At 37.0% G+C, this 14,496-nt stretch overlaps 1 protein-coding gene across 1 annotated transcript in view; it reads left to right on the top strand.

Moving 5' to 3' along the window:
• Positions 1–14,496, top strand: part of LOC127619050 (serine/threonine-protein kinase WNK3-like) — a 49,671-nt gene that overhangs the window by 16,356 nt on the left and 18,819 nt on the right. Inside the window, exons 2-7 of the mRNA XM_052091771.1 lie at positions 8,151–8,323; positions 8,873–9,093; positions 10,120–10,277; positions 10,756–10,844; positions 10,924–11,143; positions 11,733–12,036. Of these exons, the coding sequence (XP_051947731.1) occupies positions 8,151–8,323; positions 8,873–9,093; positions 10,120–10,277; positions 10,756–10,844; positions 10,924–11,143; positions 11,733–12,036 (1,165 nt within the window). The remainder of the gene's footprint in view (positions 1–8,150; positions 8,324–8,872; positions 9,094–10,119; positions 10,278–10,755; positions 10,845–10,923; positions 11,144–11,732; positions 12,037–14,496) is intronic.

Raw genomic sequence — 14,496 nt, 5'->3', positions numbered from 1 at the left:
TCATTTATTTGATTACATCATCTGCAATGGGATGAGTAGTTAATTCCTTCGTTAAAGTATTTAAAGGAATAGTTCTCTCATAATTTACCCTCATGCCATTCCAGATGTGTATGACTGTCTTTCTTCTGCAGAACACAAACATTTTTTTGAAGAATATCTTAGCTTTGTAGGTCCATACAGTAAAAGTGATTTTAAATTTTAAACTCCAAAAAGCAAATAAAGTCAGCATAAAAGCAATCCAGAAGATACCTGTTGTTTAATCCATGTCTTCTGAATTTATGTAATCGATTTTGGATGAGAACATATAAAAATATACCTGCCTTTTCTCTGTGTACGGTCTCTATGCACAGTCATGATTTCAAGCTTGATTACACTTCCTAGTACTTGAGTGCACGTGTAATTGAGTTTGAAATCATGATCACCAAGATATAAAGTGAAAAATTAGTAACATTTTGGTCTGTTCTCACCCAAAACTGATTGGATTGCTTCAGAAGACATGGATTTAACCACTGGAGTCTTATGAATTACTTTTATGTGTTTTTTGAAGCTTCAACATTTTGGTCACCATTTATTTGCATTTTATGGACCTACAAAGCTGTGATATTCTTCAAAAAATCTTAATTTATGTTCTGCAGAAGAAAGTCATACACATCTGGGATGGCATGAGGTTTAATAAATTATGAGAGAATTATAATTTTTTGGGTGAATTCTTTTAACTGCGCAGTCTTGTCCCTTTTGTGTTTTTCATGATTTTTAATTTCATGATTTTAGTGAAGTATATTTTTGTTTAATATCAATGTTTGTAATGTTGTGATTCATCTCAGAGCTTGTGATTTAGTTCATGGCTTAGAACTCTATATTGAACTATTAATTTTTTAAATCCCTATGGACAAAATGAATAGGAACAAATCTTCCGGAACCAAAGCAGCTGACAATGTGAGTTGTCACTGTTTGGCTCTGTTCCCAGTTGCTTAAATACTTGTTTGTTTTTTCTAACTGTGCACACACACACACACACACACACACACACACACACAGTACAAGCATAGGTGCTGATATACACATACACACATGACAGCAAATCAGTTCATTAGGACTAGTGCATTAAACTAAGGGGTATTATGTTGTTTTTACTATGCCGCTGTATTACAGTGAATGCGTTTGTAATATGAGCTGACCATTCACCCTCCCTTACTTCTTCATTGCAGTTAAAACCCAAAGACATGTAGCTCAATAATAAAAAGACTATAGGCATGATCACTTTACACATCCATAGGGATCAGAGTATTCAGTTAGGTGAAGGAGAATGGCAGAGCTAAACTCAATTTAAAAGCCAAACTATATACGCAACATGGAATAATGTACACTTCTTAAGTTTCATCTGCACTCAAGTAAGCAGTCATGCGGGATGTTTTTGTGGGACCACCTAACTGAATTCTAGACAAGATGACCGATCCTGAAATGTTTCTGTTTGTGGAAAGAGTCTGGCTGGCTTAGGCATTACTTTGTTTATGGTATTACCTGACAATTGAATAAACGCACTGCCAAACTGTGCAGCCAGATCTTTAATATGTTATGTATGCACAACTTGTGTAATGTTTACAGTGATGTTCAAAGGACTGGTGAAATGCAGACAGACAGAGACGCCCACTCAAGACAGTCTCAGACACTAGCAGAGAGTTCAACAGCAGGGCTGTGTGCAGATGCAGAGATGAAATATTCAAACACACACATACACTCAGAAACCCTATGTTAATGTCTCAGCTACAAAACACAGAGCTCAGCATGATATTTCAATGCACCACAAAGCAGGAAGCATCTGTCAACACAGAAAAATTTGTTTTAGTGCCGGAAATAGACGGTCAGAGTTCAAGAAATGTGTTGTTTGTGGATGTTATAAGCTTCATGTTGATATGCCGTTCTTGATAATTTGGGAAAGGGAAACCTCGTTACCACATCCCTACGCCCAAGGCTATAACCACAATAGATATATAGTACTGTGCAAAAGTCTTAGGCACATAAGATGCTTCACAAAAACATTTCTCTTAAGATTGTTATTTATATCTTCAGCTTAAGTGTGTCAATAGGAAATATGCATTTTAGACTCCCAAGCATTCGTTTTGCAAATAGAATAGATAGAAGATCATGTAGACCTGCAACAGATGGCATGGACCCCACAGAGTCCCCCATTGAACATAAAGTCAGTCTGGGACTACATGAAGAGACAGAAGCAATTGAGACAGTCTAAACAGATAAAAGAACTGTGGAAAATTCTCCAAGAAGCTTGGAACATCATATCTGACAACAACCAAGAAAAACTGAATCCAGGTGTACCTAGGATAATTGCTGCTGTTTTGAAGGCAAATGTGGTCACACCAAATATTGATTTAGCTTTTTTATGTTTACTAGATTTAGTATGACATTAATTGATAACTGAAAATTATTTATGCCATTATTTTTGAAGACATCCTCACTATGCAACATAAGTGCCTAAAACCTTTGCACTGTACTGTATATGTCAATGTTCAGATTATCGGTTGATCAGAATGTGTTTTTCAATGGTAGATTCTTAATCTTTGGCATGTGGTCTCTCCCAATCTTGAATATTAGGTTAAAACCTAGACTAGGCCCATACTGAATATTTAAACTTCTTTTAACATTTTCTGCACTAATTGAAGGGGGATATCTGCAAAATTCAGTGGGATTGATTTAAATATGCTAATAATAAGCATATTATCAGAGCTATAAGAAAGTATTTGTAGCAGGAAAACTTTATCAAAAGAATTAAAAAATAACCCATATCTAATTTGACTTTAAGCAATATTTATTCAGAACTCTTTCTATTTGCAATTCTAATGATTTAAGGCAAATTAAAGAAAATGCAAGGGCTGAGGTATGTACAAAAATTTTGAATAACAGATGTTTGAATTCTGCAGTAATCTGCATCACTTTTGTTGGGGTTAATAATAATAATATGTTTAATTTATATAGTGCCTTTCCAGAGCTCAAGGATGCTTTACAATAGTAACATAATAATACACAAAGAAAAAACAGTCACAAAAAAACAGTTCAGATAGTGAATACATAACACATTAAGATAAATAACACTGAGAAAACCAAAAAGTTTTAAGTTGAGGTTTAAATTCTGAGATAGAAGGGATGCTGCGAAGAGTCAGGGGGAGTGAATGCCATATATTGTAATACACTGAATGACCTGCCACTCATAGTAGAGAGGCGAGATCTAGAGACAGAAAGGAGTCCGGACACAGAAGTCTTAAGCGAGCAGATCGGGTTGTAGGGGAGATGCAATTCACTAAGATAGTGAGGTGCCAGACCATTAAGTGATTTAAATAAGCAGAATTAGTTTATATTTGATGCAAAACAAAACTGGTAACTAGCGAAGTTCAAACAGGAATGGAGTAATATGAGCTGAGCACTTTGTATGTGTAAGAATTCTAGCAGCAGAATTTTGAATATATTGCAACCTAGCAATAGAGTTAGCAGGTAAACCAATGAAGAGGGCATTGCAATAGTCAAGATGTGAGGATATAAATGCATGAACCATTGTTTCAGCGTCTTTGAGACTGATAAAGGGATGAAGGCGAGCAATGCGGCGAAGGTGAAACAAGGCAATTTTAGATACAGATTTAATATGAGCTTCAAAAGTGAGGAAGGAATCACATTTTTTACAGTATTGGATGGTTTAATGAAAGTGTTATCAGTATCACAATTAAAGTCAGAAGGATTTTTTTGTGTTGGTGTTCCAATAATAATTATCTCTTGTATCCATGTTCAATTTTAGAAAGTTGGAATTAAGCCTTTTTTTTTATTCATTTACACATGTTGATAGTGGACCGGTCTGGAGAGTGGGAGCAGATCTACAAGCTGTAAATATTTTAATGTCATCAGCATAACAGTGGTAACTGAAACCGTGGCAGCAAATGTGTTGACCCAAAGGAAGTATATATATATATATATATAATGAATATTAGAGGTCCAAGAACCGATCCCTGAGGGACACCTAATTTCAGGGAAACAGTAGGTGACTGATAATTCTGCATTGAAATATAAAACTGTCTATCCGTGAAGTATGAAGAAAGCCAGGAGAGAGCAACACCAGTGACACCAACATCTGAGAGGTGGGAGAGAAGTAATTCATGGCAAATAGTATCAAAAGCAGATCTATGATCAAGTAATAGAAGAATGGATAGAGAACCAGAGTCACCAGTGAGTAGTAGGTTATTGACAACCCTTACAAGGGTGGTTTCAATACAGTGAAGTGGGTGAAAGCCAGACTGAAAGGGGTCAAAAGATAATTTTGAACAAGGAAAGATTGTAACTGGGAGGCAACAACTCTTTCCATTTTGGAAATGAATAGTAAGTTAGAGAGGGCGAAAATGAGAAAGAACAGTAGGGTCCAAGTTAGGTTTTTTTAAGTGCTGGAGTTACTGCCACAGTGGTAAAGGGAGAGTAGCAGAAGCTAGAGATCTGCTTATGAAATGTGAGATAGGTGCAGAAATGACAGAGTTTGAGGAGGGATGTGGGAGCAGGATCATGTCGGCAAGATTAAGAATTGGACATCAGTATTATGTCACTGATAGAGGAGGGGTTTGTAGGAGTAAAACTAGACAAATATTGACAAGAGTGGTCTGGCAAAAAAAATTAATCTGAAGCCTCCTCTATAAAGCACTGGCGGACAGCATTCAACTTTTCCTGGAAATAATTCAGGAAAGAACAACAAAGCTCATCAGATGCATGGACATCATGAGCTGGAGGTTGGGTGAGCTTATTTATTGTGTCAAACAAAACCATGGGCCTATTGTTTGCTTTATTGGTAATTGTAGAGACATAGTTTGACCGTGCAGAGTTCAGAGCAATTTTGTATATGTTGAGGTGTTCAATGAGAGCTAGATGTTGAACAGTAAGACCTGTTTCCTGTAAAGCCTCTCAAGCCGTCTACCAGTGACTTTTAAGGCCCGGATCTCAGGTGTATACCAGGGGGAAATGTGGGAGGAGGGAACAGACCTAGTCTTAATAAGAACATGCTCATGCAAAATTTCAGAAATAACAGAGTGGTACTTAGAAAGTATCAATGAAGGACAGGAGACATCAAAGACATCAGATATTGCAGAGGAAGTGGTTGAAGCAGAAAATAATGTGACATCAACAGATTTAAGGTCACAATAAAATATTATTTTCTGTACGGATTGCGTGTGGGCCTACACATAACTAACTTGCACTGGAGGAGGAAGAGAGAGCAAGAAACCACAGAAGACTCCTCAAAGATACATCTAGTTTGTTGATGGATTAAGGAACAGTGTAGAGAGAGGAGGTCAGAGAAAAAATACATGATTTACACATGGAGGTTTAACAAGAGAGAAACCTCATTACATGGCAAATCAGATTGTACACCACAAAACATCTTTCAGAAACCAGCCCTGTTTGCATAGACAGCAGGCCATTGCTAAGTTGTTGAAGTAAATTAAAGTAAGATCTATAAATCTTATGCAGTGAGTTTGTGAAACACAAAGCACAGTTTCTTTAAGTAAACTGTTTATTTCACTGTTATCATTGCCTTATTTCTTTTGTGTTGGTCATTCAAGCTAACACCGAAAGTCTTCAGATGTTGGAAGGAACAAGGAATCTGAATACTTTATTTTGTATTCAGCTAAATTACATGTGCTAAATTACCTGTGAGAACTTAATATACAGGTGATTTTACCAGTTACAGTGACTAAATGTTTTGTTGAACTTTCAACTTGCAATATATGAAATCAGAGACGATTTTCTCACAGATTTAAGATTACAAGCTTTACAAGCTTGGTATCACTCAAGGCCACTGAAGTCCTCACAAGAAAATGACCGTGATACAAAGAGCCCAAAATTACTTTATTGCTGTGCCTATTAAGGCATTAAACAAAACCTTGATGCATTAAAGGTATTTTATTACAGTAACAGTTTTCTTGAGGTGAGCATATTGCTGAACATCAGTGCTAATCATCACTGTTTTGTATGACAGGATAAGTGTGTCTTGTGTTTGCCAGTAGAGCGACTATGTGCCAGCAAAGGGATTTAATCAGCATCCGCCACACTGGGGCAATCTGGCCATGGTGGCTGCTGTGTCTGAAATGAGATAATAGGCAAAACTGCTGGGTGTTGTCTCCCTGTCAAGAATCTCCTCTGTGTCAGCGCCACCTGGCGGTCATTAATAGGTAATAGTGGTGCTGTTGTGTGAGGAGGAATTATTCTGTGTATGTGTCCATGCTAAACCAAACATTTTGCTGTGATCAGCCATCAGCATACACCTCCAAATATCTCTCCCTCTACCCCACCTGCCAGAGCGATAAATTGAAGCAACCAAAAGATGGCAGATTCGCTGATGTCCAACATATCATTGCATATTTGGGAGGGTTACATTCTTGCAGTAAAACTGAATGGGTACAAAGCTTTGAACATTCCTCTCTCGCAGCACATTTTTTAAAGGGGAACTCATTTGTCTCCCGAGCAAATCTGTGGAAGTGTTCAGTGCTATCATGGAATGCGGAGATTCATAATTAATGAGGCGATACAATGTAATTTATGAGTACTTTGCCGTTATAATTTAAATCACATTTATATGAAATCACAGAATAGTTGGTAATATTTATGAATTGGTCATTACCATGATTAATTGGATGGTTGAGAGCCCTCTTGGAAATAGAAGTCAGAAGCAATAGCAATTCTATTTCTTGTGTTAGGTTGGCTGAAAAGTGCAATAATAACTGTGCAAAAACAATAGCTTTTCATTCAAACTCTGTACATCTATTGTCACTAGTGTTTTTGGTTGCAAAGTGTATGTACATTTATTTCATGGCTGTGTTTTAAAAATGATCTTGTACTACTCGATGTCCTCACCTTCTATGTGCATGTGATGCACAGAAGGCATGCTATATTTACTCAAAATTGTGGTAAACACCCTCACAAGCTCAGGTACTGTTTCACACATTGAAACGTGCTCTAATCTAATGTTGTGTTTTCTTTAAAAATGTACTAGGTTATTGTTCGTCAGTAAAATTCAAATTGACCTACACTACTTCACTTTAAAACAAATTGTTGCATACCCTTTAACGCCATACAATGTACAGATATACAACACATGAATATGTTATTTTACAATTCATTACCATGCAGTATACAGATATACTAGACAGTATTCTACACATGAATATGCTATTCTAATTTCTAATCATGGCTGTGCTAATTCCCTTCGTATTCCAAGTGAAGTCTACAGCAGTGAAATTCAAGAGTTAAACTAATTTTGTTGAGCAATTTTTTCATTCCACTTATTAAAGAAAATTTTCACCCAAAAATTTAAATTCTCTCATCATTTATTCACCCTTATGCCATCCCAGATATGCATGACTTTCGTTCTTCTGCAGAACACAAACATTGAGTTCTAGAAGAATATTTCAGCTCTGCAGGTCCATACAATTAATGGGTACCAACATTTTGAAGCTCCAAAAGCACTTAAAGGCATTATAGAAGTAATCCATATGACTCCAGTGGTTAAATCCATGTCTTCTGAAGCGATTTGACAACTGTGGAATAGAAACAGATCAATATTTAAGTCCTTTTTTACTAGCAAACTACACTTTCACATTCTTTTTTTGTTTTTGGCTATTCAGATTCTTCGTGCATATCCCCACCAACTAGGCAGTATGTAAAAAAATATATACTTAAATATTGATCTGTTTCTCACCCACACCTTTAATATTTCTTCTGAAGATATGGAAACACTGGAGTCTTATGGATTACTTTTATACTTCCTTCATATGCTTTATGGAGCTTCAAAATTTTCACTTGCAATGTGAGGACCTGCAGAGCTGAAATATTCTTCTAAAAATCTTTGTTTTTGTTCAGCAGAAGAAAGAAAGTCAAACAAATCGGGGATGGCATGAGGGTGAGTAAATTATGAGAGAATTTAAATTTTTATGTGAACTATCCCTTAAAGGTTTTTATTAGCATTACATTGTTTATTAGCATTCCAGTCCAACTTTTCAATATTTTTCAATGTTATTTGTTCATCACTTAATATCCTTGTTTGGAGTAGAGCCTTTTACAAATATTTTATGCATTGTTTAATGTTTTGTATGTGTTTGTTGATGTATCAGGATCGAAAGCTAACCAAGGCAGAGCAGCAGCGGTTTAAAGAGGAGGCTGAGATGCTAAAGGGTCTACAGCACCCCAACATTGTGCGTTTCTACGATTCCTGGGAGTCTGTTCTTAGAGGAAAGAAGTGCATTGTCCTAGTGACAGAGCTCATGACCTCTGGAACACTCAAAACGTGCGTATCATTATATTTTAATGTTTGTCTCTTTTTTTACTGAATGCGATCTTATAGAATGGACTTTATAGTTACAATTCCTTTAATATTTACATTAAACTAGTGGTTCTCAACAGTTGGGTCTTGACCTAAAAATGGGATGAAGGTCTGTTATGATACAGTAGGTTTGCAGAGAGTAATATATATATGAAAAGCAAAGTAAATAAGCTTGTCATCTTTTAAAGGGGAAAATTAAATCCTTTCCATACCTTTTGTTGTTGACGTCAAAGGCTGTGCATCCAACTCTGTATTTTGGCACATATTTATTTTTCACTTTGTAGAAGCTTGCGAAATTAGACCGATACCAACATGGAAAGGTTGCCTGAAATGCCATGATCTATGAACTATGCAAGTTAAAAAGAATTACCCAGACTGAATTAAATTAACTTTAAATGTAAATCTTGCATCAAAACCAATGCATTTAACTTTCCAGTTTAAGTCTGTTTAGAGTAATTCACTAATAACATTACTTGCACTGGGATATCTCAATGCTCTGTTCTTCTGCTACAGGTACCTTAAGCGATTTAAAGTGATGAAGCCCAAGGTTCTACGGAGCTGGTGCAGGCAAATCCTTAAGGGTCTACAGTTCCTACACACCCGTACGCCACCAATTATGCATCGTGATCTCAAGTGTGACAATATCTTCATCACGGGCCCCACCGGCTCAGTAAAGATTGGTGACTTGGGTCTTGCCACCCTCATGCGGACATCTTTTGCCAAGAGTGTCATAGGTTTGTGCCTTTCATGCAGTTTCCTATATGTAGTTAAAGGTCAGTTCACCCAAAAATAATTTATTCACCTTTATGTGAAACCCCTATGACTTTTTCTTCCATGGAGCATTAAAGGAGATGTTAGGCAGTATGTCAGTCTCAGTCATCATTCACTTTCATTGCATCTTTTTTCTATACAATAAAAGTGGATGGTGACTGAGGGTTTCATTTTGCCTCAACATCTCCTTTTGTGTTCTCCAGCAAAAAGAAAGTCATACAGGTTGGAATAACATGAGGGTGAGTAAATAATAACTGAATTGTATTTTTTTGGGGTAACTATCCCTTTAAGCTCTCTTAACTCATATTGTCTTTGTTGCCTTGGAACTCAGTAAAGAGCACTGCTTGCAGTTCAACGTTATTGACAGTAGTATGTTCACACATAAAAATGTCAATGCCTATTGATTTTTTTTTTTTCTGTTTAAATATTGGCTGAGAGGAAAGCATGCCAGATATATATTAGTGCAAACATAAAAAGTAGCAGAATTTCCTTTTATAACACTGTTGCTTTTAACAACATAACTCAATTCTCCCAGAAGCAGCATACTTGCTCACAGTGACAGAAATCCTTTATTTGAATCTTAGTAATTCCAAGCTCAAGCCAGAAACAAGGAGCAAAATTGGCTGAAACAATCATGGAAAAAAAACAGCCTTAATGAACACAAAGATGATGTGCCTGTGATTCACAGATGAATCTTAGGGAAATGGCTTGGACTTTTGATCATAATATATTCCCTTGTGTGATACAGTAGGTTAAAAAAAGTGATAACACTAAGTCATCGAACTTGAAGATTGTGATAATTAAGCATTTACATGGTGATAATTGGCTGGAAAAAAGCTGAAATAACCAAGTAGTCTTTCATAGATCAACATATTATGAAAATATATTAGTTTCACCGATTTTTGCTTGTTATCATAGCATAGAAGATAAATATGATAAAGTTGCAGAAAGAGATCATGACATCATCGAATGTTGTATTAATTTCTCAGGGACTCCAGAGTTCATGGCCCCAGAGATGTATGAGGAGCACTATGATGAATCGGTGGATGTTTATGCCTTTGGCATGTGCATGCTGGAGATGGCTACCTCAGAGTACCCATATTCAGAATGCCAAAATGCTGCACAGATCTACCGCAAAGTCACAAGTGTAAGCCTCTATATGACTCATGATTTGCCTTGTGCATTACAATAATTGTTCATTCACCAACATATATGAATCTTGATTATTCTTAATAATTATGTCTTTTATTAGTTTTTAAATGCACACTTTGTGTATGTCCTATTCGGTATGGATATTGCTAGCTGACACATACCATATCTATGGTGCTTATTTTATCAACATGAAAATGTAAGGTTAAATTGTAAATGAATGCTCCTTTTTCCTTCTAGTTATTTTTAAATGGTGCTATGGTGTGGCATAACTTTTTCAGTTTAGTCTCTCAATTAATATGAGGTCAGAGTTATATAGTTATTATATAAAACTGCTTGTATAATTACTCTCAAAGCAAAATACTTTATAAATTATTTTAACTTGAGTATGGAGTGTTGTGTACATGTTGATACATGTCCTTTTTCTCATAAGGAGGATTGCTAACACATTACACACTAATATTTTTCCTATATAGGGTATCAAACCTGCCAGTTTTGAGAAAGTACATGACCCAGAGGTAAAAGAGATCATTGAGGGCTGTATTCGCCAAAACCGATTAGAACGGTAAGCATAACCAGCATAAATGTATTTGAAGTTAAGCAAAATTGAGAAGCACTCTTAATTTCTGTCTTTTCACCCTCAGGCTCTCCGTAAAAGACCTTCTTAATCATGCCTTCTTTGCGGAGGACACTGGTGTGCGTGTGGAGCTTGCAGAGGAAGATACAGGCTGCAAAGACTGCCTCGCCCTGCGCATCTGGGTTGAGGAGCCAAAGAAGCTAAAAGGCAAACACAAAGACAATGAAGCCATAGAGTTCAGCTACGATCTGGAGAATGATAGTGCAGAGGAGGTTGCATTGGAGATGGTGAGAATGGATGAGGACACAGAATGCATGGAGAATGCACTATAAAACTATATATGGAAAGAATGGACTGTGACTTATGTTATTTATCTGCCTTTAAAGGAATAATTTACCCAAAAATGAAAATTCTGTTATAATTTACTCACCCTTATGCCATTCCAAACCTATATGAAATTCTTTCATATGTGGAAAACATTAGGAGAAATTTTATTTAATAGTCTTTTCCCTCCTTTCTATACAATGTGAATTGATATTGACTCACTTTCATGCTTAATAAAGCACCTAAGACCGGATTTAGGGGGGCTGCTGGGGTGGGCTTTGCCCCTCCAAAATATACATATGGCGCTAACCCTAAAACATTAGATGGAACTGAAATTACACATGCAAGAAATACAAGAAGGTCCTACAGTTTGGCAAGACATGAGGGTAAGAAAATGACAACAGAGTTTTTTTGGGTCAACTACTCCTTTAAGACAAACTGTAGGCCTATATTGTTCCTTTCTCTTTTGTTCTGTCCATTTCTCCTTCTCACTTTATATCTCTACCATTTCTGTTTTTGATGTATGCCCTTATTATACTCCTTGTTTTTTAGGTGAAGTCTGGCTTTTTCCATGAAAGTGATGCTAAGGTGGTGGGGAAATCTATCAGAGACAGGGTGACTCTAATTAAGAAGTCCAGAGAAAGGCGGCAACAGCAGGTCCTCCAACAGCAGCAAAGTCTGGATGAGCGTCGTGACTCAACAGTCCTCAACTCCTCCTTTGCCTCTGTTCATCCCTCCTGCCCCTCCTCACTGGGTCCAGTTGCTGCTTTAGGTGATGGGGTTCATGGGGAGACAGAAGAGCTGCCAGAAGTGGACCAACATGTGCAACAGCAAGGCACTGCATTGGGCCACAAAGGTGCACAATTAGTGTACAATCAGAATGTACAGATTTTGACTCTTGTAGATATTAAAAGATGGGAATATACACTACATGACCGAAATATGTGGATACCCAAACACCACACACATGTGCTTGCTGAAAATGTAAATATAAAAACTATGTGTATTAATATGGAGTTGGTCTTTCCTTTGCTGCTATTACATAGCTGCTTCAACTTTTCTGGGAAGGCTTACCACTAGCTGTTGGCACATGGCTACGGGAATTTGCTCACATTTAGACATGATCATCAGTGAGGTCAGGTGCTGATGTTTGACTGATTGGACCTGGCTTTCAGTCAGCATTCCTATTCATACCAAAGGTGTTCAATGGAGCTCAGGTCTGGGATTTGTGCAGGCTAGTGTAGTTCTTCCACACCAGACTCTGTAAACCACTTCTTTATGTACCTTTTTTATGCACAGAGGCATTCTCATGCTGGAAAATAAAAGAGATGCCCCATTCTACTGAAAATGTTTGTCTAAGAAGATTGCATGGCAGTATACTTGATTGTATTCATTTGCTAGTAATGGATGAATCTGAATTAGCCAAACATGTTCATTTGAAGGGGTATCCAAATAATTTTGGCCATGCAATGTATCTTACTATCCACACTGTTTCTAATTAAAAACATTATTCCCAATTAAGTGTATAAATGTTGGCATTTCATTTTTCTATCTTCAAAAGTTGAGAGCCTTCCTGTTGTCAGTGGAGATCCTCTCTCAAGTGAACAAAGCCAAGCTTTCTCTCTACCTGAGTCAGGGAACCCATGTGCTCATGCTCAAACCAGCTACCCCTCTGGCACTTCTGTAAGTACTGCTTTGTCAGAAACAAATGTATACGTTGTATGTTCAACCGTTTATTTCTTTTTAGTGCCGTATTACATATAACTGCTCAGACATCACCATTCTTGCTCAATTAATTCGAAAATCTTTTATTTGAAGTACAAAAAGTAATTGTTGTACGAATGTACACTTTGGTGGGATAAGGATTGTTTCCTTTATTTAGGGAGTGAAATGTGCTGGGGTTGTGTCTCACCCCCAGCTGCTCCCTACTGGTCAGAGTGGAGGGGTTCCAAATATACCTGTTGGCCAGAATGGTGGGATATCTGGCATTTCCATTATTCAAAGTAGTGGTGGGGCTCCTACCATTCCTGTGGCACAGACTTTTATCCAGCCGGTCAATATAGCATCACAGGTCCCATTAAGTGTGCCTCAACAATATTCTCAGGTGATTGTCTCCCTTGTGTCCAGCTTCTCTTAGTACTGTGTTTTTCCATTTTCTCTGTCCACTTTTTCTCTGGACACAGTATTCCATATATATAATAAATCAATCCAGGGGGACTTATTTCACTATATCAGTTAAACTGTCCAAATATAAGTGTCAAATGTTCAATTATTTAAGTTGAATATGTTGAGTCATCACTGGGGTATTTTACCCCTCATGTGCAATGCTGTTCATCTCTTGTCCGTTTTAAAATATAGGCATGGCACGCCGTTACTAAAATTCCCACTCAGATAGCTCTCTAGGCAGACTGTAACTTTGATCTAGGTCATTTGCTGAGTTGCATGATGTTCACTGACCTATATTTTTAATGTTGGGTACAGAGAACAGATTTGTTTTTTTAATTTCACAGTGAAATTATTTGAGGTGATTTCCAAGCCAAACCTTATGAGTTGCTCATTTGAAAGAACAAATTATTACTAATTAGCTGTTTTTACTATAAAAAAAAGCAACTAATATCCAAATGTTTTTTATGGCTATAAACCAAATTTTAAATGTACTGCCATTTATGATATATTTGGAACTTGTTTGAATTTAATCCAGAGTTCTGAGTTTAAAGACATTAAAGCATTGATCATGAATAAATTATACATATATGAGTGGTAGAAGCGTTTAAGCAAACATCCCTTCTCCTTCCCGGGTTTCGGCACCAATGTAAGGAGGTTAATGGGAAAGGAGGAGGCGAGAACCGGCTTGGCAATATAAATAAAAGTTGAATCATAAACTGAATCAAAAACACACCAACATAAACACACCAAGCAGCTGCTTGTATTTCTCTCTCTCTCTCTCTCTCGAACTGTCGTCACCGGCTGCCTTTATCCCTCGCGCGCCCTCATCAGGCTGAATGGGGACTGGGTGTGCGTTGTTCCAGCCCGGCTCCACCCTCCTCCGCTCTACAGCAAGTTATTAAGAATGCATGTTTTAGAGGGTGAACAAAAATAAATCAAACAAATTTAAATTAGGGTTAGGTTACCTTTTTTTTTTTACTACTTTCCTGAAGCAATGATTTAGAAAATGTTCTGAATTAACACCTATTCACACCAAGAAATAACAAAGTGAAGTCAATCAGTGACAATAATATGTGAATATGCCTTGAACTAATAATGATTGATGATGCTGACATCGAAAGACATTCATTCTGGAAATTTAGCTCCTCCT

Source organism: Xyrauchen texanus, chromosome 25 (genome assembly GCF_025860055.1).
Source record: "Xyrauchen texanus isolate HMW12.3.18 chromosome 25, RBS_HiC_50CHRs, whole genome shotgun sequence".
Taxonomy (NCBI): Eukaryota; Metazoa; Chordata; class Actinopteri; order Cypriniformes; family Catostomidae; genus Xyrauchen; species Xyrauchen texanus.
The sequence above is the reverse complement of the archived record's forward strand: the minus strand, read 5'-3'. Positions and strand labels throughout refer to the sequence as shown.